This window comes from Monodon monoceros, unplaced genomic scaffold, assembly GCF_005190385.1.
Source record: "Monodon monoceros isolate NGI ecotype Baffin Bay Population unplaced genomic scaffold, NGI_Narwhal_1 Super_Scaffold_15, whole genome shotgun sequence".
NCBI classification, from domain to species: Eukaryota; Metazoa; Chordata; class Mammalia; order Artiodactyla; family Monodontidae; genus Monodon; species Monodon monoceros.
Genome location: NW_021703771.1, coordinates 40,975,127 through 40,998,178, shown reverse-complemented (window position 1 = coordinate 40,998,178; position 23,052 = coordinate 40,975,127). Strand labels below are relative to the sequence as shown.

At 36.4% G+C, this 23,052-nt stretch overlaps 1 protein-coding gene and 1 non-coding gene across 5 annotated transcripts in view; one reads left to right on the top strand and one right to left on the bottom strand.

The window, feature by feature from the left end:
• The window catches only part of REV3L (REV3 like, DNA directed polymerase zeta catalytic subunit), a 186,191-nt gene that overhangs the window by 148,985 nt on the left and 14,154 nt on the right, over positions 1-23,052 (top strand). For all 4 annotated transcript variants that reach the window (XM_029223582.1, XM_029223584.1, XM_029223581.1 and 1 more), the window contains 6 exons: positions 1,219-1,360; positions 2,963-3,207; positions 4,150-4,258; positions 6,115-6,321; positions 15,546-15,655; positions 22,186-22,300. In XM_029223582.1, coding sequence (XP_029079415.1) covers positions 1,219-1,360; positions 2,963-3,207; positions 4,150-4,258; positions 6,115-6,321; positions 15,546-15,655; positions 22,186-22,300 — 928 coding nt within the window. The remainder of the gene's footprint in view (positions 1-1,218; positions 1,361-2,962; positions 3,208-4,149; positions 4,259-6,114; positions 6,322-15,545; positions 15,656-22,185; positions 22,301-23,052) is intronic.
• On the bottom strand, positions 17,658-17,730 carry TRNAE-CUC. Its single transcript has one exon. It is a non-coding gene; the product is annotated as a tRNA-Glu (tRNA).

The window sequence follows — 23,052 nt, the reverse complement described above, 5'->3', positions numbered from 1 at the left end:
TCTGATGTTTGAAATGAATGAAGCTCTGTTTATTGAATTGTAAGGCCATATGATGGTGAGGATAGGAAAGTCTAGCCTTAAAAACAATTTGATATATTTGGGGAAACTGCTTTCTGAGCATGTCAACTTATTCTCCAGTCTCTTTTAAGGAATCTCAAGGAAGTGAAGTGAAATCACAGAAAGCACTGAGCTTATGATCAAAGCCTTATAGAAACAGAAGCTTAGGAGAAGTTATATACCAATAAATAAAATGAAAGTTGATATCAAAGTTAACATTGAAAACTACATTTGGTGGTTTGTTTATATACCCTAGAATGCTCTAAATGTATATTTTTGCTACCTCTAATTAGGTATTATCTAGGATATGTATGTTTTTGCCAAGTGAAATCGAGAATTGGACTTAACATATTTAAAGGAACTGAATCCACACATAATGCATTATCTTAAGCTTTACATTTGGCTATATGTAGGATCACATGAATGATCTTAAAAAAATACATATTAAAATGTTGATACGGGGGCGTCCCTGGTGGCGCAGTGGTTGAGAGTCCGCCTGCCGATGCCCCAGTCCGGGAGGATCCCACATGCCGCGGAGCAGCTGGGCCCGTGAGCCATGGCCACTGAGCCTGCGCGTCCGGAGCCTGTGCTCCACAACGGGAGAGGCCACAACAGTGAGAGGCCCGCGTACCGCAAAAAATAATAATAATAATAAAAAATAAAATTATTTTCCTGATTTTTCTAAATCTTCACCAAATTACTCTGTTTCTTTCCATAAGACACCAGTGCATACTTTTTTTAAGACTGGTATTAACAGTGATAACCCAAAGCGTACATGTTTTTTAAAAGCTTTTAATTGCATAATTATAACTGTATAATTATTGCATCATTAGCAGTGGCATCTAAGAGACAGTGTTAATTTTTTGTAATAAAAATAGAGTAAAATCAAGCAAAATGTTGAAAATAATTATCCTTAGTCTTACCACCTTATCACAAGCATTATTTTAAACTTTACATGTTTTCACTAGGTTTTATGCCCTTGAAATATCTGAAATTTTCTAATGTTTAACTCCTTAACGTACTTTGCTAAAGGCTCGATCATGACTCCCTCCGTAAATAACCTCACTTTTAATAGGTAGTTTTTGACATAATGAAAACAGTACTAGTTTCAAGTATACAAATTTTTCCCAAACGTTCATAGCATGGATTCTCTTTTAACAGATGGAAAATGGTTGATCATTACATTAGCCGTGTCCGTGGAAATCTCCAAATGTTAGAACAGCTGGACCTGATTGGGAAAACCAGTGAAATGGCTAGACTTTTTGGCATTCAGTTTTTACATGTACTGACAAGGGGTTCACAGGTAGGAAATCAATTTTCTTGCACACTTGAAAGTTCTATGTGAATGATATACGTACTTTTGAGATGTCTGAAGTGATTTGATTTTTTTTTTTTAACTTTCTTTCTGGTACCAACTAATATATACATGTAGCTAGTTAATCAAATCTTATAATTTCATTTTCTGGAAAAGCTTTAATCCACTTAACAGCTCTGCTTTTTTTTTTTTTTTAACTTTGTTACAGCTCCGCTTTTTATTTTTTCTCCACACCAACTTTTTGGCCACTGCTGAGTTTTGCATGATAATAAGAAAATAAATGGCTATGCCCTTGAGGATGGTATTATGTTCCTGAATACCGTCAGTGTGATTAGGGATGACTTGAAAGGCCGCTCAGAACTGGGGATGCGGCAAAGAAAGTCTACCTCTCTTTTGTTTTACATTCCTACTTTTGGCTGTTCCAACTCCCAGCAGATAACTTTAATATAAAAAAAAGAAGGAGGATTTGGGAATCAACATAAGTGGGCTGTATCACTTTTTTTTAATGTTAAAGAAAAATGGGAGCTTGGAAGCCATTTAACTCATCTCTTTCTAACTAGTTTCCCAAGGATATAATGAAAGATTTTTGTTTAAATGCCTTGCTGAAAATGGTTTCATGCTTTTATTCCACAAATGTTTACTTGAATACTTCTAGTGTGTTAAATAAACACTGTGCTAGCCATCCAGGATACTACATTAAATCGCTTAGTTTCCTTAACCTCATAAAATCTTTTAATTATTTTATATCTATAACATTCCCCCAATCTACCAATTCAGTATATATAGCAAAACTAGAGCACTAACTACTTTGGCATTACCTGTTGCTGTATTTAATTTTATTGCTATTATTAAATAGCTTATAAAGCTATTTATTTTACTTATTTATACTCCCACAAGTTTTAAAAACTATTTGATCTGGCTTATAATAAAAGGCAAAGATACTTTAAAACCACATGAGAATACTTCAGTGAACCCATGCTGGTTCTTGTGAGTGCTTTCTTTTTCTAAACTATAAACCATCTGCTTTATAGCAGTTATTATAAACAATCAGTAATTGCTTGATTAATTTTTGTAAGGGACCAGTATTAACCTGACTACCTTTCAGTTTTGGAATCCTATGTTCCTTCTTGGGAAATTGAGATAACATTTACCCATCTCAAGTGTCCTGACCCCCATTCTCTAATTTTCCCAAATTTGTCAAAGATTATTGGCCAACTTTTTAAATGAAATTGTCAAATTGTACAACTGTCTCTTCTGCATCTATTTATTATGATATTGCTATCTTTAAATATTAAAAGAAATCTAATAGTGTCTGTCTTTTCAAAAATAACTTATTGTGTAAGTTATCTGACATATTTTGCAGTTTTTATAAAAGTTATGGGAATAGGAAAAGGACTTACGAAGGGTTCCCTTCTGATACCTGAAAGCCGATTAAATAACCAACATTATGTAACTGTGTTGTAAGAAAAGTCTTACAGCCATATTTTGAAGAGCAAAACATCCCCCAAATGATTTTCACATATTCAAAAGACCAGTATATTTGTATTTAAGTTTCTTCTTCTCTCCCTACTTCTACCTCTCTGCCTGCAGTACCGTGTGGAATCAATGATGTTGCGTATTGCTAAACCAATGAACTATATTCCTGTGACACCTAGTGTACAGCAAAGATCCCAGATGAGAGCTCCACAGTGTGTTCCTCTAATTATGGAGCCTGAATCTCGTTTCTATAGCAACTCTGTTCTCGTTTTGGATTTCCAGTCACTGTATCCTTCTATTGTGATTGCATACAACTACTGTTTCTCCACCTGCCTTGGCCATGTGGAAAACTTGGGGAAGTAGGTTTTTTTTCATATTTACAATTACTTTGTTGTACTTTGTATTTCTTACTAAAATTAGACTTTCTTTGAGTGCCTCTTTGCACATGAGACTGCTCTCACGAGCAAGATGAATGGGCTGTAGCACATCTAGTCCGCTCTTTGTAGTTACCTTACTAATTAATTAACATGGATCACCATATGACTGATTGAGCATCATGGATGAATAACTCATATGAAGAAGATTGTGAATACGATCAGCCAATTTATCTGTTCCATCTTTGTGTATATCTATGGTCTCTTTTTAAATAAGAGTTATATTTAATTTGTTGGTATAAATCACTTTTCAGTGGAACAGTTTGAGGATTATGATCTTATAACTTCGGCTATGACCTCCTCTTGACTTTTCTTAGAAATAGTTCGTTTTCTAAAAGAAAAGTTAAATTGCCAAATGTTACATTTTATTTTTTCATGTCAACCAAATTTTTTCCCTTAAGAAATATACAGTCTTCCTTTATAATGATTTCTGTGTATTTAAAACCAAGTGTTATAGTTTTAGTCTGAAGTATATTCACTCCTTATAGAAAGCTTTTATGGAAATTGTATTGGTAATTCTGTCTTTTTAGTAAGAACAGGAATTTGGAAAAGTTAGTTGCAGTCTTTTTACTTAAGGCTTAAATTTTTCTTCAGGGAACTTAGTGTAAGGTAGTCATATGTTGAGCTGAAATTCGGTATTTTAGTATAGATTTTTCCCATGTACTTTAGGATAGTGCTATTTAAGAAATGTTTCTAATATTTGAAGAACTGCTTTTTGGTAACTAAACATATTAGTAAGTATATTAATTCATGTTTAGATGTTTAAAAATGAGTTTCCAATAGAATTAGAAAGATTCCTAAAATTGCCTAGAATCTCTGTTCTGTGATTTGAGAAAGTATTTGCTTAATTTTTTTTTTTCTTAACAGGTATGATGAGTTCAAATTTGGCTGTACCTCTCTAAGAGTACCTCCAGATTTACTTTACCAAATTAGGCATGATATCACAGTGTCTCCCAATGGAATAGCTTTTGTCAAGGTAATACTCTTTTATAAATGAAAGGTATCAACTGTGGCTTAACCTTTGGCGAGCTGATCGTTTAGATGTTGTTGGCATATAATACCAAAAAAAAAAAAAGTTTTGCTTCAATATCTTATCTCAGAAAGTCAAAGATATAGGGAATCTTCCAAGAAATTTTTTAAATCATTTAAAAAAAAATAGTAATCTTGTTTTGCATGAATTTAGGTTTAAAATCTTTTAAGATTTTAGCTTTTAATGAACTATTGCAAGAAATAAATGTGCCTATATACCTTCTGCCCTTTATTAGAATCTGGCAGGCTTGAGTAGCTATTTTATGATCACAACAATGTTAACTTATAAAGATTAAAATTGCCTTAATGTGTATACTTTACTAATTGTTTTATATACTTTAAATTAAATTAAGACTGCCTTAGAAATAATGATATTCTAATGTATTTATTGATTGTATTTTTTAAGAAGATACCCAAACTAATAACAGAGTCCCGTTTTTCTCTCCTTTGTCTCCCCTCAAAAGAAACTAAAAAAGCCTCATAAATGAATAAAGACAAATAGGAAGAGATCTAGGAGAAGATTATATTGCCTCTCATATGCCAACTTCATTCCTTTCTTTTCTATTTCCTTAGCAGTGAGTCTGTACTAGAATCGTGGGATGGTAGGGTGGTTGGTGGTGGTAGCATGGACCCTGCTAGCCCTCAAATTCATTCTGGTGTACTTAGTAAAAGTATCATCGTTCTCTACCAGTAAGAGGATGCTGTGTTTAAAGAGTACTATAAAATTAGCCATTTAGATATGAGGAAAATTTTTACCAAGTGAGTTCATGATATATTACATTTTGGAAAATATTATATTTTAACATAATAACATATATTATGTCTTAATATAAACATTATGGCTGCTTCAGAAGGTACACAGAATGAATTAGAGGTTACAGTATGTTTTCATTGTCACATATCTAGCAGCTTATTATTTTATCTCCCTTTAACAGCATTTTAAGAACTTGCATCTATATTTTGACCCAATGTGTAAAGCTTAATGAAAACTAGATTTTTTAATATTCAGGAGTGTGATTATCCTATTCCTGAGGTTTTAATTGTTCAGTCCAACATGCATTACCTTGCACGTGTCTGTGAATCATCTTCAGAGTTAATACTGTTTTGTGGTTTTCATTCCTAGTGGAGTTCTCATAAATTCTCCCTAGTCTTGATTAATACAAATGATTTTTTTTTTTTGGCATCAACAAATTTTATCACCTCACTATTCATCCCCTCTTCCAGATTGCTAATAAATATAGGCCGGAGGGGATGGCTTAGTGGTCTAAGCATCAGATTTGAAATACCTAGAGTCCCTGGAACTGCAGGTTTGAATGTCAGCAGAGTCAACCCAGCTCTTCATTCTTCCAAGGTAGATAAATGGAGTTCCATGCAGATTACTGTGTGGGGTCATTAGGATGAGATCTTTAAAAACTGAGGTTTGTTATGAGTGATACAAATCCCGTGTGTCTTTCTGAAAGAGTGGGGGTTTGGATCAGAGTTTTGACAAAATTTCCCTCTGAACTCATTATATGGTCTCTTATGTACTAGTTGGCATCCTCCTCCCTGGAGGTCTCTGAACTCACATAGTAGTGCTACATTAGATTTATAAACATTACAGGAACGTTTTAGGAGAAAAGTCCTCTTCAAAAGAAAGAAAATGTGATGATTTTATATTGATGGCCACTCGTCCTGTGGCCACGCTATTGTTCGTATGTTTCAATTCATGACAGTTGGCCATTGTTATACTTTGTGCTTCCTTCTTAATTGTCTAAATCTATAATGTTTAAGGGATTTAAACATTCTTTTTTTCCTTTATGATAGCCTTCAGTAAGAAAGGGTGTGCTACCAAGAATGCTTGAAGAGATTCTGAAGACTAGACTGATGGTGAAGCAGTCGATGAAGGCTTACAAGCAAGACAGAGCCCTTTCACGAATGCTCGATGCACGTCAGCTAGGACTTAAGCTGATAGCAAATGTCACATTTGGCTACACAGCTGCTAATTTTTCTGGGAGGATGCCATGCATTGAGGTAAGTGATATAAGTCTATAGTTTTTTTCAAAAGAGACTAAAGCAGCATTAAATGAATGCCTACTCATTAAACCATTTTGTTTTGAAACTTTAGACAAAAGGGTTTCATTTCCATAACATAGGATCAGTTTTTCTCAAACCAGGACTTATATATTGATATATACATATTCTTAGGAATTTGTGCGTTTTCTCTGAGAACTTTGTGTTTTGTTCAATGATAATTTTAGAAATTAGCATACACATATTTCTGCATAATCTGGATGACCCTATTGTAACCAATTACTGACATGAGATTTCAGTGCCACCTTTACAGCATTGTTTACAGTAACATTGGTACTAAATAATTCCTTTTAATGTATTGATAGAGGTCTGATGATAGTTCAGTTGTCTTCTCCAAATGTCAGAATAAAAGCAATCATTCCATATTTACTAGTGTACCAGTAGATATAAAGCAGAACCTTTCTTTTGCAGTGGTAGTTGCAATTAAAAGACACTTTTCATTAAACAAGACTGATTTCTTGTTATTTACTAAATTAGGGTGTTAATTTGACATGAATACAGTATAGTATGACAGAGTAATATAATAATTTACTAATGGTTGGGAAAGGAACAGAGTAGGCTTGTTTGCTTGACGATCTTTTCATGCCAGATGAAGGCTAGAGCATTGTGGTATACCATATTTGCAGTAGTTCAATAAGGGAAAAGCAGTGGAAGAATCAAGTTCCCACAGAGCTCACAGTAGGCAAAGTAAACTCCAAAAACCTGTGCAAGGGACTTCCGGTTTCATGTCCAACATGTAAGAAACTGAAAGTCTCTACTCTGTCCTCACACCAAGTAAGCTGAACAGACAGAAAAATCAACAACTCTTCTTAGATCTGTCAGAGAGGTGAAGTCACAGGGTAAACTGCTGCCCCCAAAACTGAAGAGACCAACAAGTGTATACAGAGAGTCACAACTTACCAGAGCAGAAATCAAGAGCACAAATCTCTGTGAGAACCAGTGCCATGGTAGGGAAAACCGAACTATAACTGATGAATCGCTGGAGGCTCAGGGTGGACAAATCTGAGTGATAAAAACTCCAAAGGACCCAGTCATCAGGGTCCCCACACTTTTGTGAATTTTACCTTTAGGAACTCAACCAGGTTCTAACAGTGAATATCAGAAAAAAAATTCCCTTGTGCTTCTGGTACAGAGAGAGGAAAAGAACCATTTTGAAATACACCAGAGCATTCTGTTTTTAACAGAGTCTGCCCTCAGGAGAAACTATTTAACCAGAGCTTAACCTGCTGGAGTTTTATCAGAGCCTAACTGACCTGGAGAAAGGGAAATATCCAGCTCCAACTGCTGTAGCCTTCTACATGGAAAAAAAATACTGCAGCCCACTCTAGTCATCCTGTCCCACCAAAGTGGGGTGAAAAACTGAAAATCACATGTGAAGTCTACAGTCCAGAGGCACAGGTTCACTGAAAGACTGAGACCTACTCGTAGGACTAAGGAGCCCTTCCCCTCCCCCGACACCTTACCACCACATTACTAAAGGCCTATTTATAGCAGTTCCGTTTACCCAATACATCATGTCTGGCTATCAAAAAAAAATTGCAAGACTTACTAAAAGCCAAAAAACACAGTTTGAAGAGACAGAGAAAGCATCAGAACCAGACTCAGATAAGGCAGGGATGTTGGAATTATCAGACTGCAAATCTAAAACTATGATTAGGATGCTAAGAGCTCCCTCCAATAGCTAAAGTAGACAGCATGCAAGAACAGATGGGCAATGTAAGCAGAGAGGTGGAAATTCTAAGAAAGAACCAAAAAGAAGTGCTGGAAATCAAAAATCCTGTAATAGAAATGAAGAATGCCTCTGACTACTATGCTGAACATGGCTAAGGAAAGAATCTCGGAGCTTGAGGAAATCTTAGTAGAAACTGCTAAAACTGAAAAACAAAGAGAAAAAAAGACTGAAAAAAGAGATATCCTAAAACTGTGGGACAACTACAGAAGGTGTAACATACATGTAATAGGAATTCCAGAAGGAGAAGAGAGAAAGGACCAGAAGAAATACTGAAACAATAATGACTGAGAATTTCCCTAAATTAATGTCAGGCACCAAACCACAGATCCAGGAAGTTCAGAGAACACCAAACAGAATAAATGCCCAAAAAACTAAACCTAGGGACATCATTTTCATACTGCAGAAAATCAACACTAAATTAAAAATCCTGAAAGAAGCCAGAGGGAAAAAACACCTTGCTTATAGAGAAGCAAAGGTAAGAATTATATCCAACTTTTCCTTAGAAACCACGCAAGCAAGAAGAAAATGGAGTAAACTATTTAAGGTGTTAAGAGATAACACTCTTCAACTAGAAATCTGTACCCTACAAAATTATCATTCAAAAGTGAAGGAGAAATTAAGATTTTCCTCAAAAATTGAGGGAATCTGTTGGCAGTAGACCTGCCTTGCAAGAAATGCTAAAAGAAACTCTTCAGTGAGAAGGAAAATGATAATAGGTCAGAAACCTATATCAATACAAAAGAATGGAAGAGAAGGAATAAGTAAAGGTAAACACTTTTATTTTTCTTATTCTTAATTGATCTATTAACAATTTGTTCAAAATAATAATAGCAACAATGTATTTGATTATGTATGTTTATATACATGTATATATAAGTAAAATGAATAACAAATGGTACAAGGAATGGGAGGAAGGGATTAGGATTATTTTATTATAAAGTACCCACACTACCTATGAAGTGGTATAGTGGTTTTGAAAGTGGTATATTTTAAGTAAATATAAATATTGCAAAATTTGGGGCAACCACTATAAAAAGTTAAAAAAAAATACAACTAATGTGTAAGAAGGAGAGAAAACAGAATCATATAAAACAGTCAAAACCACAAAAGGCAGTAAGAGTGGAAAATAAAAATAGGAACAAAAACAAAGGCAACACATAGAAAATAAAATCAGGAAGGACATAGTTGAACAACATAATCAACTGGATATAATGGACATTTATAGACTACTTCATCCAACAACAGCTGAATACATATTCTTCTCAAGCTCACATGGAACATGCACCAAGATAGACCACATTCTGGGCCATAAAGCACTTTAGCAACTTTAAAAGAATAAATCATACAATATCTGCTTTCAGATCACAATGGAATTAAACTAGAAATCAGTAACAGAAAGATAGCTGGAAAATCCCCCAAATACTTGAAGATTAAGCAGCATATTTCTAAATAACACATGGGTCAAAGAAAAAAAATCTCAAGAGAAATTTTTAAATATTTTGAACTAAATGAAAATGAAAACACAGCTTATCACAATTTGTGGAAGTCAGCAAAAACAGTACTTAGGAAATTTATAGATTGAATGCATATATTAGTGGGAAAAATACCTAAAAACAATCATCAAGTAAGCTTTTACCTTAGGAAACCAGAAAAAGAACAAATTAAATCCAAAGCAAGCAGAAGAAAAGAAGTAATAAAAATTACAGCAGAAATCAGTGAAATTGATTTTCTCAATTGATTTCATGTTTCAAAGAACCCCAAAGCTGGTCTTTTGAAAAGATCAATAAAATCAATAAATCTCTAGCCAGCCTAACTAGGAAAAGAAAAAAAAAGAAGAGTACACAAATTGCAAATATCAGAAACAAAAGAGGGGATATCACTTCAGTTTCCATGGACATTAAAAGGATAATAAAAGAATATTATGCACACAAATTTGATAACCTAGATGGAGTGAACCAATTACTTGAAAGACGTAATCTGCCAAAACTTGTACAAGAAGAAATAGGCAGTCTGAGTAGGCCTGTATCAAAGAAATTGAATCATTAATTAATAGCCTTCTAAAACAGAAAGCACCAGACCCAGATGGGTTCACTGCTAAATTCTACCAAACATTTATGGAAGAATTATACCATCTCTCTACAGTCTCTTTCAGAAGATGCAAGCAGAAGGAGTACTTTCTAACTCATTCTAATTACCCTAATACCCAAACCAGACAAAGACATTATAAGAAAACTACATATCAATGTCTCTCATGAACATAGATGTAAAAATCCTCAATGAATATTAGCAAATCAGATCCAAAAATGTATAAAAACAGTTGTACACCACAACCAAGTGAGATTTATTCCAAGTATGCAAGGTTGGTTCAACATTGAAAAACCAGCTGAGAGCCATCATATCACATTCAGGTTAAGTAAGAAAAATCACATGATCATGTTAACATACAGAAAAGGCACTTAACAAAACCCAAAACCCATTCATGATACAAACTCACAGGAGACTAGGAATAGAGGAGAACTTTGTCAGTTTGATGGAGAATATCCACCAAAAAACCTACGGCTCATGTTATACTTAACTATGGTAAACTTGAAGCTTTCTCACTAAGGTCAAGAACAAGACAAGGATGTCCCAACTCATCACTGTTTTTCACCATCATACTAGAAGTCCTGGCTAATGCAATAAAACAGGCAAAAGAAAATAAAAGGTATGCAGATTGGGAGACTTCCCTGGCGTCCAGTGGTTAAGTCTCCACAATTCCATTGTAGGGGGTGCAAGTTCAATCCTTGGTTGGGGCACTATGATCCCACGTGCTGTGCCATGCGGCCAATACAATAAATAATAAACCTTTAAAAAAAAAGGTATGCAAAAAAAAAAAAGGTATGCAGATTGGAAAGGAAGGTAAAACTGTCTTTGTTTCCAGATGACATAATCCTCTATGTAGAAAATCCCAAAATAATGATGCACAAAAAAACCCTCCTGGAACTAATAAGCGATCATGTAGCAGAGCTGCAGGATACAAGGTTAATACACAGTGTATACCAGCAATGAACAAGTGGAATTTGAAATTAAAAACACAATACCATTTATATTAGCACCCTCCAAAATGAAATACTTCAGTATAAACCTAACAAAATATGTACCAGATCTATATGAGGAAAATCCCAAAACTCTGATGAAAGAAATCAAAGAACTAAATAAATGGAAAGATATTCCACGTTCATGGTTAAGACGACTCAGTATTGTCAAGATGTTAGTTCATCCCAAATTGACATATAGATTCAATGCAATCACAGTCAAAATCCCAGCAAGTTATTTTGTTGACAGACTGATTCTAAAGTTTACATGAATGGGAATTCCCTGGTGGCCTAGTGGTTAGGATTTGGGGCTTTCACTGCTGTAGCCTGGGTTCAATCCCTGGTTGGGGAACTGAGATCCCACAAGCTACTCGGCCAAAAAAAAAAGTTTACATGAAGAGGTAAAAGACTCAAGAATAGCCAACATAGTATTACAGAAGAATAAAGTCAGAGGACTGACTTACTGTAAAGCTACAGTAGTCAAGGCAGTGCAGTATTGGCAAAAGAATAGACAAGCAGATCAATGGAACAGAATAGAGATTCCAAAAATAGACCCACATAAATATAGTCAACTGATCTTTATCAGAGGAGCAAAGGCAATACAGTAGAGCAAAGACAGTGTTTTCAACAAATGGCGCTGGAATAACTGGACATCCACATGCAAAAAAAAATGAATCTAGGGCTTCCCTAGTGGTGCAGTGGTTGGGAGTCCACCTGCCGATGCAGGGGACACGAGTTCGTGCCCTGGTCCGGGAAGATCCCACATGCCGCGGAGCGGCTGGGCCTGTGAGCCATGGCTGCTGAGCCTGCGCGTCTGGAGCCTGTGCTCCACAACAGGAGAGGCCACAGCAGTGAGAGGCCCGCGTACCGCCAAAAAAAAAAAATATATATATATATATATGTGTGTGTGTGTGTGTGTGTGTGTGTGTATGTGTATATATATTGTGTGTGTGTATGTATGTGTATATATATATATCCTAACCTTAGAATAAGAATTTGGGGGTTTTGATCTGGCAGTAGAAGTTGAGGAGTGGAGTTCTGCCAGGAAGTACGCTACTACCTAACATGTTGACTACCTAACATGTTGAAAACTGAATGCCAAGCAACATCTGCCTCCTTGACCCTGGACTTTTCAGATATTCTGTGGTTAATGACTGCAAGCTTGCGTTTGGCCCTTCTTTACATGCCAACATCACAATTTAATGTTAACTTATTTATGAAGTCATTAGTGGAAAAAGCTGTCAGCATCACAGAAAGGGTCTCTCGTGAACATGTCAGAAGTTAGCTCCAGTGGAGTCAAAATGGAAGCTATTGTCTTTAAAGGCAAATAGAGTACTGACTATGGCCGTGTGCTTTCCTTCAGTGAACACACAATCAAAAATATTTGACAGTACCACCAAGATCACATAAAATATGCTAGATCTAGACTATCAGAAGAGAAGGACAAGACTTTGTAAGCAAGAATTCCTGTAAGAATGCAGAGAATGAGTAATGTAGCTAATAGTTGTAGGTTAATGTCTCTGTCTCAGCTCAACACTGTCACCTATGTGTTTATTCCATAAATTAAAAATTTTATGTCTTCACATTTTTCTCCTAAACTATTTACTGTTCATGATAAAGCTGTATATACACATACATGTATATCTGACAACTTTTTCAACTGGCTGTTCATTGTCTCTTTTTCTTTCTTTTTTTGTGAGATATAATTGATATAACACATTATATTAGTTTCAAATATACAACATAATGATTCAATATTTGTAATATTGCAAAATGATCAGTATCATTTAGACCACAATAAGTCTAGTTAACATCCCTCACCACACAGTTAAAATTTTTTTCTTGTGATGAGAGGTTTTAAGATCTACTCTCTTAGCAACTTTAAAATGTACAATATTATTATTAACTATAGTCACCATGCTGTACCTTACATCTCTAAGACTTATTGTATAACTGGAAGTTGGTACCTTTGACCACCTTAACCCATTTCCGCCCCCCTCCCCCCCACCACCTCCTGCTTCTGGCAACCACCAGTCTGTTCTCTGTATCTATGAGTTCAGTGGGGTTTGGGGGGTTTTTTTTGTTTTAGATTCCACATATAAGTGAGGTCATAAAGTATTTGTCTTTCTCTGTCTTACTTCACTAAGCATAATACTCTCAGCGTCCATTCATGTTGTTGCAAAGGGCAAGATTACCTTCTTTTGTATGGCTAAATAATATTTCATTGTATATGAACCCCATTTTCTTTATCCATTCATCCATCAGTGGACACTTAGCTTGTTTCCATGTCTTGGCTATTATAAATAATGCTGCAGTGAACATGGGGATACAAATATCTTTTCCAGTTAGTGTTTTTGTTTCCTTCAGATAAATACCCAGAAGTGGAATTGCTGGATCATATGTTGTTCTACTTTTAATTTTTTGAGGAACCTCTATACTGTTCTCCATAATGGCTGCACCAATTTACATTCCCAACAGTGCAGGAGCGGTTCCCTTCTCTCCACATCCTTACCAACATTCTTTTCAGAGAACTTTTACTTTAAATATTTTTCTTATTATGACTTTTCAGGATCCCAACCATTGCCTGAATTGTGAAATCAATTAATTTCCTCTTTTTAAATCCAGTCTCTTGGCCCTGTAATGTTTTTCAAATTAGGAACTATGACACAAAGTAGCAGAATCAGTTTTATTGTAATTGCCACTCCTTCTCCACTGCCCCCCCTCCCCGTGCTCCTCCCTCTCATGCCTCTAAGTCCTTCATGCTGCATGGACTTCAGGGCCAGCTGCAAAATACTTCTGACTCTTCCAGATATAGCTTAAATGGGTCAGACTAGACAGCAGGAGGCAGACATTTAGGACCAGTATATGTGTGTATTTGTATGTGTATATCTCAAAAGCATATTGGACTCTAACACTCTATGGCTCACCCATTTAGCTATTTGCTGTCACATATTTTTATCTTGTGTGAAAGTGGCAAAAGATGACAGATTGAATATTTTATTCAAACTTGAATTTCAATTAGGTGACCTGATTTTTTTTTTAATGTATTAGGCTATAGTTCATATTCTCAAGGTTTTCTAATGCACTAAAGGTCTCAACAGGATTCATGATCTTAATTTAAAAACCAAATTAAGTTTCTGCTATCAGTGTTTTATTTATTCCTTTGTTCATACACTTAATATTTCCTGTGTAAACAACTTTAAACAGCCTTTTAAAATAAGTATTATTCAATCCTGCATTTAGTTCATATAATTCAAACTTTACAGTAAAAGGGGAAAGATCATTATAAATACTGTTTGCGTCTTAGCACGAAAGAAAAAGTGCGTAATTCTTTTTTTTTTTTTTTTTTGTGGTACGCCGGCCTCTCACTGTTGTGGCCTCTCCCGTTGCGGAGCACAGGCCCCGGACGCGCAGGCTCAGCGGCCATGGCTCATGGGCCGAGCCGCTCCGTGGCATGTGGGATCTTCCCGCACCAGGGCACGAACCCGTGTCCCCTGCATCAACAGGCGGACTCTCAACCACTGCGCCACCAGGGAAGCCCCATAATTCTTATTTTAAAACTTTAAAAAGTAATGTTCCATTTATACTGAATGGCAGTTTCCCCAACCCTTAGCTTTAATGAGTTTGATAAATGAAGCAGCAGTGCTATACAAGTCTCAAGTTCTTTAACTATGAAATATAATTGGCCTGCTTCTCATATTTGTCAAGATCCACCATCTTCTTGTTTTGTCAACTTATGCCATGATCACTGTTAAAACTCAATCACCAATGAAAGAACTTAGACATATATCTGCCTACTTGATTTAAATTGAACCCTTGTAATATATTTTCTATCATATAATTATGCATTTTTCCTTGTATCAATATTTAGTGTCATCTAAAAAATATGTATAACCGATCACTGAGATACAGGTTCAGCATAAGCTTTACTGATACTGAAAGAAATGATCATAACACTCCAACAGAAAAATTTTGAAAGACACACATGCACATACATAGTGTAATTTCCTGCTTAGTTGGTTATAAAGGCATTTTAGAAAGTCCTTGAATAAATAAGGCTTTTTCTTCTAGGATCAAATGTAGCTATGTACATAGTGCAGTCCATTGTACTCACTGATACACTCACAGGCAAGTCTGTATATTGATTGGTTTCTTTTAAATTATTAATTCATCTCATTTTCTTCTTGAGTACTTGTAGAAAGAATGATGGCACTGGTGATTTTTGTTTTTTTTAATGTTCTTTTCTCGTTTCATTTTTAGAAATATTTAATAATTAAAGTTAAGTATTATATATTAAAGTCTGTTGTCTTATACTAAACTACATTAAGAAATTATTTTCAATGTGTTTGTACCAACAGGTTGGTGATAGTATTGTTCACAAAGCCAGAGAAACCTTGGAACGAGCTATTAAACTGGTGAATGATACCAAGAAATGGGGTGCTAGGGTTGTATATGGTGATACTGACAGGTAATGAACTTTCTGTTTTGTAGTTGTCTTCTTGCATCTCCTCAGATACTCATTTCAGTGTTTGAAATGGCTTAAGGGTAATCCTTCCTAAAAATAGAGTTCTACCTAAGTTCTTTTCAGTCCTTATGATCTTGTGATTGGAGTTAACACAGGTCCTGATTTACCAGATATGATCTTAAGAGACAGAAAATGTATATGACCTGAGCCACAGAGTGCGAAAATTCCCAAGGCATCCCTCCAGGTAGCCAAGTAGATAGGGATCTGTAAAAACTGCATACACAGGAGTCTAATCTGTTTAAAGAAACAGCTTTTAATGTGAAGAATCCCTCAGATAGCTGCAGCTCTCTGAATTTAAATATATATCTTAAAATAATCAAACTGTTTTTGAACCACAGTTGCCAAAGATGTGAGTGGTTAACTTTTCACTGGGCCCCAAAATCTGTTGACCTTCTTCTATAAACAGTGCAGATTCCAGATACATTTTCCATTTGATTCCAGAGGCTCACAGACTTCCTGAAGCCCATCATCCTGAAGCCCATTCTATCCAAAGGATAGAAATGCCTTTGAATCCTGAATAACCTCAGCCTGCTTGCTTGCTTTGATATTTTTCAGGGCCCAGTTATTTATGTAACATCTTATTTATACGACTTATTAAAATTTTTCTAAAATTTTTCTAGAATATAGGTATTATGCAAATTTCTTAGAGTCTGAAATTTTTTTCATATTGAAGGCTTAGAGTCACAGTGCGATCATTCTAAGAGCACTTGCCTCAGGAGCTCTGATCACTTTACAGTGCAGTGGAGCAAGCAGAGATAATGCTTCTAATCACTAAAAATAGCTTCTAGGTAATCTTTAAACAGCATTTAATCTTCTCCAGTTTTTTAATGCATATACAATCAGCATGATCATATTAATGCTGAATGAGACCTTTCCTCCTATAGCAGCTGTTTCATTATCAGCAGGTGGGGATAGTTTCAAGTTATCCAGGCCCCAGTTATCCATAGTCTCTACTGTTCCCCGTCAAAAGCCACCCCTCACTTTGACTTTGGGTATTTCACTGCTCTGTAAAACCACTTCTGCTGAATAGTCTAGCAAAATAAAATTACTGGAACATAGTTTTTCACCTTGTTAGCAGAGCTCCTCACAAAATATTTAGGGAAGAGGAGAAAGTTAAACTTTAAATTGTTGAGTTTAATTCAGGGTTTAAACACGTCAGTAGTTGACAACACGCACCCAGAAGCGGAAGTTGGCATGATTCTGACTGTAAGATTTTTAGGCATTCAAACAAACCAAAAAACACAGACCTAGAATGTCAGAGCTGGAAGAGGACTTTTTTTTTTTTTTTTTTTGCGGTATGCGGGCCTCTCACTGTTGTGGCCTCTCCCGTTGCGGAGCACAGGCTCCGGACGCGCAGGCTCAGCGGCCATGGCTCATGGGCCCAGCCGCTCTGCGGCATGTGGGATCTTCCCGGACTGGGGCACGAACCCGTGTCCCTTGCATCAGCAGGCGGACTCTCAACCACTGCGCCACCAGGGAAGCCCTGGAAGAGGACTTTTAGGTCAGGAGTTTTCATGACCTAAAAGGGTCGGGAGAAAACCCTAGGGGGCACATTCTCAGATGCTACTTAAGAGCAGATTCCCCTGGAATAAGAAATTTGTCTAAGATTGCCCAACTAGTTAGCAGTGGAGCCATAAATTGGTATCTCTCTACATAAGACATCACAGGTTTTTATTATTCTAATCAAAAGTGTAGGAACTTCCCTGGTAGTCCGGTGGTTAAGACTCTGCACTCCCAATGCAGGGGGCACAGGTTCGATCCCTGGTTGGGGAGCTAAGATCCCATGTGCCACACAGCACGGGATAGATGGATAGATAGATAGAAAGAAAGGGAGGGAGAGAGAGAGAGAGAGAGAGAAAAGAAGAAAAAGAAAGAAAGAAATTATATTTGCAGATTTGCAGTATCTTTTTTTTTTGGCTGCACTGCCCGACTTGTGGGATTTTAGTTCCCCGGCCAGGGATCGAACCCGGGCCCTGGGCGGTGAGAGCGCCGAGTCCTAACCACTGGACCGCCAGGGAATTCCCTGCAGTATCATTAGAGCTTTTGACTACCATTCACCATCTGATTCATTCAACAAATGTTTACTGAAATACACTGTATGAGGGCAGTTCACTCTAGGGCATGCATTCTCAATGGTAATAATACTGCCCAGTAGTGCACAAGTTGGTCCTCGAGGAGCAAAGAAGTACAGTGGGTTTTGGCCCCACAAAGCTCAACCCTACCCAACAACATTTTAATCCTTAGTAATTACTTTCTCTTGTTAAATTTACTTTTAACTTTTTTTGGGGGAGGACAATAATGATAACATACTGAGAAGCACTGCCCTAGGGATAATAAATGTATGCTTGGTGGAGGGAAAGAGTTCTTAACCAAGAGTGAGATCTGGATTCTCTTTCTAGCTGTGCTCCTAGCTGATTGCATGGCCATCAAAAAAGTCGCTTAGGGCTTCCCTGGTGGTGCAGTGGTTGAGAGTCCGCCTGTTGATGCAGGGGACACGGGTTCGTGCCCCGGTCCGGAAGAATCCCACATGCTGCGGAGCGGCTGGGCCCGTGAGCCATGGCCGCTGAACCTGCGTGTCCGGAGCCTGTGCTCCGCAACAGGAGAGGCCGCAACAGTGGGAGGCCCGCGTACTGCAAAAAAAAAAAAAGAAAGTCACTTAGCCTCCCTGAGGCTATCATCAGAATGAAGGAAATCTGATACATGATGAAGAATGACCATTGCCTCCCTCTAGTTTCAGGACTGCTGACTTTATGAATCTTGGAGTCTAGCTAAGGGAGATTGGTTAACAAAGCATCAAAATTACTCTGTTAGAAGGGTGTTTCTCTCTCTAGAGCAGTTATGCATTATTGTCCATTTAGACGGTATAAATGTAAACACCCTGAATATCTTTATATTGTAGTGGTTCAAACAATTCTATATAATAGTGGTTATCGATAATATTTATCCAAAAAATAATAATACTTATCCCACCCTAGTGGGATAGACCTACTCCCATCAGTTATTGAAGCTCTCTGTAGTAGTGATTCTTAGGCAGGGTAGGGAAGGACGTTTGACAACACACATACTGCCGGGGCAGCAGAAGGGCGGTGGGGAACTAGAACAAAAATCTCTTGGGAAATTCATCTGAGTATAATTGAGAAAAGCCTCCTAGGTGATTCTAATATCCTCGCTTAACTCCCCACCCCATGTGAAATGAAAATCACTGCTTTAAATGTGATTTATCAACCAAAGATAAACATTAATTAACTACATTAAACGCACCAGTAACAGACAAATAGAAACTTTTTTTTTTTTTTTGGCTGTGCCACACAGCTTACAGGATCTTAATTCCCGGACCAGGGACTGAACCCACTCCCTTGGCAGTGAAAGCATGGAGTCCTAACCAACTGGACCACGAGGGAATTCCCTAGAAACTTATAAAACAGTCTTTCTCTTTGCAGGCTGGTCACCTACATTCTGTTAAGTGACCCAAAATTTCCATTAATCCTGGTCAGCTCTCTTGAAGCTTAGCTCCAACTAAAACTAGCCAAAACAGCACAGATGAACTCAAGTAAAACCCCTAACACTACTAGGTAAAATCTCAAATATATACCCTATAATAACTTTTAAGATGTAAAGTATGTGTTCCTTTAATTTTTTATCAACTTTATCAAGGTATAATTTTTAACAAAAATGTACATAGTTCAATATACAAAATGTATAGACCCATGTAATCAGCTGCCACCCCAGTCAAGATATAGAAAGTTTCTATCACTGTAGAAAGCTCTGCCATGCTCCTTTGCAGTCAGTCCCTCACTTTCATCCCCTACCCCCAGGCAACCACTTACCTGATTTCTATTACCATAGCTTAGTTCCTCTGTTCTAGAGCTTTATAGAAATGTGTGTAGAAAGACTTCAATTCATTATTGCATCTGAACATTTTAAGCATAATAATCTTTGTTTTTTAAGTTTGGCATTTACATCTAAAGTTAAACATACCCCCTTAGCATGACTCAACAATCCTACTCCTTGGTATTTACCTAAGAGAAATGAAAACTTAGGTCCACACAAAGACTTGATGCACCTCTTCATTGCAGTTTTATTCTTGATAGTCCCAAACTGCAAACAGTCCAAATGTTCATCAGCAGATGAATGGATGAACAAATGTAGCATATCCATACAATGGAGTACTATTCAGCAATAAAAAGGAACCAGTTACTGCTACTTTAGCAACATGGGTGTATCTCAAAAATATGCTGAGTGAAAGAAGCCAGACATAAGTATGTACTGTATATTATATAAAATTCTTGAAAGACAAAACTAATCTATAGTAATTGAAAGCTGGTCATGTGTTGCTGGGAGTGGAGTGGAGAATTATTGCAAAGGAGTACAAGGGAACTTTATGGGGTCATGAAAATGTCCCTATATCTTGATTCCGGTGGTAGTTACACAAATATATTAATTTTCTAGGGCTGTCACAGATTTGGTGGCTTAAGCACAAATTTATTTTCTCACAGTTCTGGAGGTTTGAAGTCCAAGATCAAGGCATTAGCCAGTAGCTGTGGTTTCTCCTGAAGCCTCTCTCCTTGGCTTGCAGGTAGCCACCTCCTCACTTTGTCCTCACATGATCTTTCTTCTGTTCATGTACATTCTTGGTGTTTCTTTGTGTAATTTCCTCTTATAAAGACACCAGATTAGGCTCACCCTAACCACCTAAATTAGAGCGTCATTTTAACTTAATCATTTCTTTAAAGGCCCTATCTCCAAATACAGTCACATTCACAATGGGGGTTAAGGTTTTCAGCGTATGAATTTAAGGGGCACAGTTCAGCCCATAGCAAGCCTATACGTTTGTCAACATTTATGGAACTGTACACTTAGAATGTATTCATTTTATTATATGCAAATTATATCCCAATGAAGTTGATTCTTTGAAAAAGGAAATTTTGTAATCTATTTTTTTTAAAGGCTATACTGGTATAATGAGCATCAGATGGGCCTAGAAAGAAAATATTATAAAAAGCTTTAGGTGGTTCAGAATATAGCCTAGCTTAAAAGTATAATTAGCTATCTAAGGCCTATTTGTTGTGCGTTATGTTAAAATTAATTCAGATTGATAAATTTTTATTTTCAAGGCCTTAAGTAATATTAAATATATACTCCTTAAGCTTTTCAGATCAAACTCTAACACAAGTACTATCTGCAATATTGGCAGAGAAAGAGCTTTTCAAAAAAAACCATCCAAATGAGACTGAAAGTCCAATATAAAAGCATTTAAGAAATAATAAGATTGGTTTATGTGGCTCCAAGAATCTTAAAGTCCATGTTTCAAGATAGTATTCATTTCTACTATTTAATGTCTTTCCACTAAAGTTATAAATGAAGATCAGCTTTATAATCTCTATTCTTTAAGTATATTTATTCGCCATTACTTCTTTTGGTCTCAGATTGTGGTATATACTGAAATGTAAAGTGCTATTACAGTTAGCTGGATTATATTAGGAAAAAATGCCCAGTACTTTTATCAGTTATTTTTTATATTAGATTTTTTTTTTATCCGTATTAGAAATCCTTCCCTCTTGACCTGCATATACTGATGGTGGGATTGTATGTCAGAAATATCTTTCTGGACTTCAGTTTCACATTATCTTTCAAAAAATATTTTTAGTATATACCACTTATCTAGAAATTCCTCTTCTAGGAATTTATTCTAAGGACATAGCTTGCCAAGTTATTATTATATATTAAATATTAGAAAAAAAATTTAATGACTTAGATTTCCAGTGGTAGGGGTTTGGTTAAATTATACTATATCCATACATTGAAATACAGTACAACTGTTAAAATAATGTAAAAGAAGTGACATGGGAAAATGTTCACAATATACCATTAAATGAAAGGAGAAAGTTATCAAACTGTGTGATCTGTGATCCCAAATGAGAAAAGATTTACAGATGTACACAAAAGTCTTCTAGTGTCTTTTCTGAATGGTGAGATTATAAATGGCTGTTTTCTTTGTGCCTTTTTGTGTTTTCTAACTTCTTCAATGAACATATTTTACAAAATATACATGTGTTCTTTTCTAAGTTGGGTGGTTCTGGAAGGAAATTCCCTCCCATATCACAAGTAAATTTTCCATTTCTTTATAGTCATCATCTTTTATTTTGTGACTGACATAATTGTGTGTCATGGAAAGCTGTAAATGTATAGGAATGACCCAAGACCTTCTTGCCAGCTGTGACAGCTGTTCTGTGTGTAGCTAAACTAGAAACATTAGATGTCTTAAAGATCTGTAACAAGATATACCGTGAGCACACAGGAAAGTGTGACAAAACAAGAAAACTCAGGTAGGGAGCAACTTAATAAGGAAGAGTAAGGGGGAAAAAAAGGTTTTCCTTGGTTTTAGAGTATTATCCAGGAAAGTTACTATTGATGAGATTTTTTTTTGTTACAATGCCTTCCTCATTACCCTACTTTATTTTTAATCCTCTTAGTATGTTTGTGCTACTGAAAGGAGCCACTAAGGAGCAGTCTTTTAAGATTGGTCAGGAAATTGCTGAAGCTGTAACTGCTACCAATCCTAAACCAGTGAAATTGAAGTTTGAAAAGGTAAGAGAAATGTAATACTACTAACCACATATAAAATTCACATACCTTCTGTAGATTTCTGACTTTTTCAATACATTTTCAGATTTTGTAATGGTATATGGGTCTGTGAAAGTATTTTTCCCTTATTTTTGTATAATTTTCTCAATTTTTTTTGTAATGTCTTATATAAAGAAATGAAAAGACTATTCCAGTTAACTATCGCTGTGTAACCCCAAACCTAATGGTGTAAAACAAGCACCATTTTATTGAGCTTACAGATTTTTATGGGTCAGGAATTCATGAAGGTTGCAGCTGGGATGGCATGTCTCTGCTCCACAACGTTTAGGTCCTTAGCTGACAGCTAAGGACTGAAATCACCTGAAGCTTGCTCACTCTCATGTCTGGGGGTTGATGCTGGCTGCCATTTGGGACACCAGGTGGGGCTGTGAGCTGGAACACCTACACTTGGCCTTTCCCTGGGACTACTTGTTCTTCCTCACAGCATGATAGCTGAGTTCTAGGAATGAACATCCCAAAGAGAACCAGATGAAAGCCATTTTGCTTTTTATGACCTAGTCTTAAAATCATATAGCATCATAGCCTGTCTAGATTTGAGAGGGAACATAGGTCCCCATCTCTTAATGGGAAAAATGTCAGAGTCACATTGTGAGAAGGCTATGTGGGATAGAAGATATTATTTCTTTGGAGAATGCAGTCTGCCACAGGACCTTCGACTGTTTTCACTTTACTTTGGATATGAAATATGCATTTAG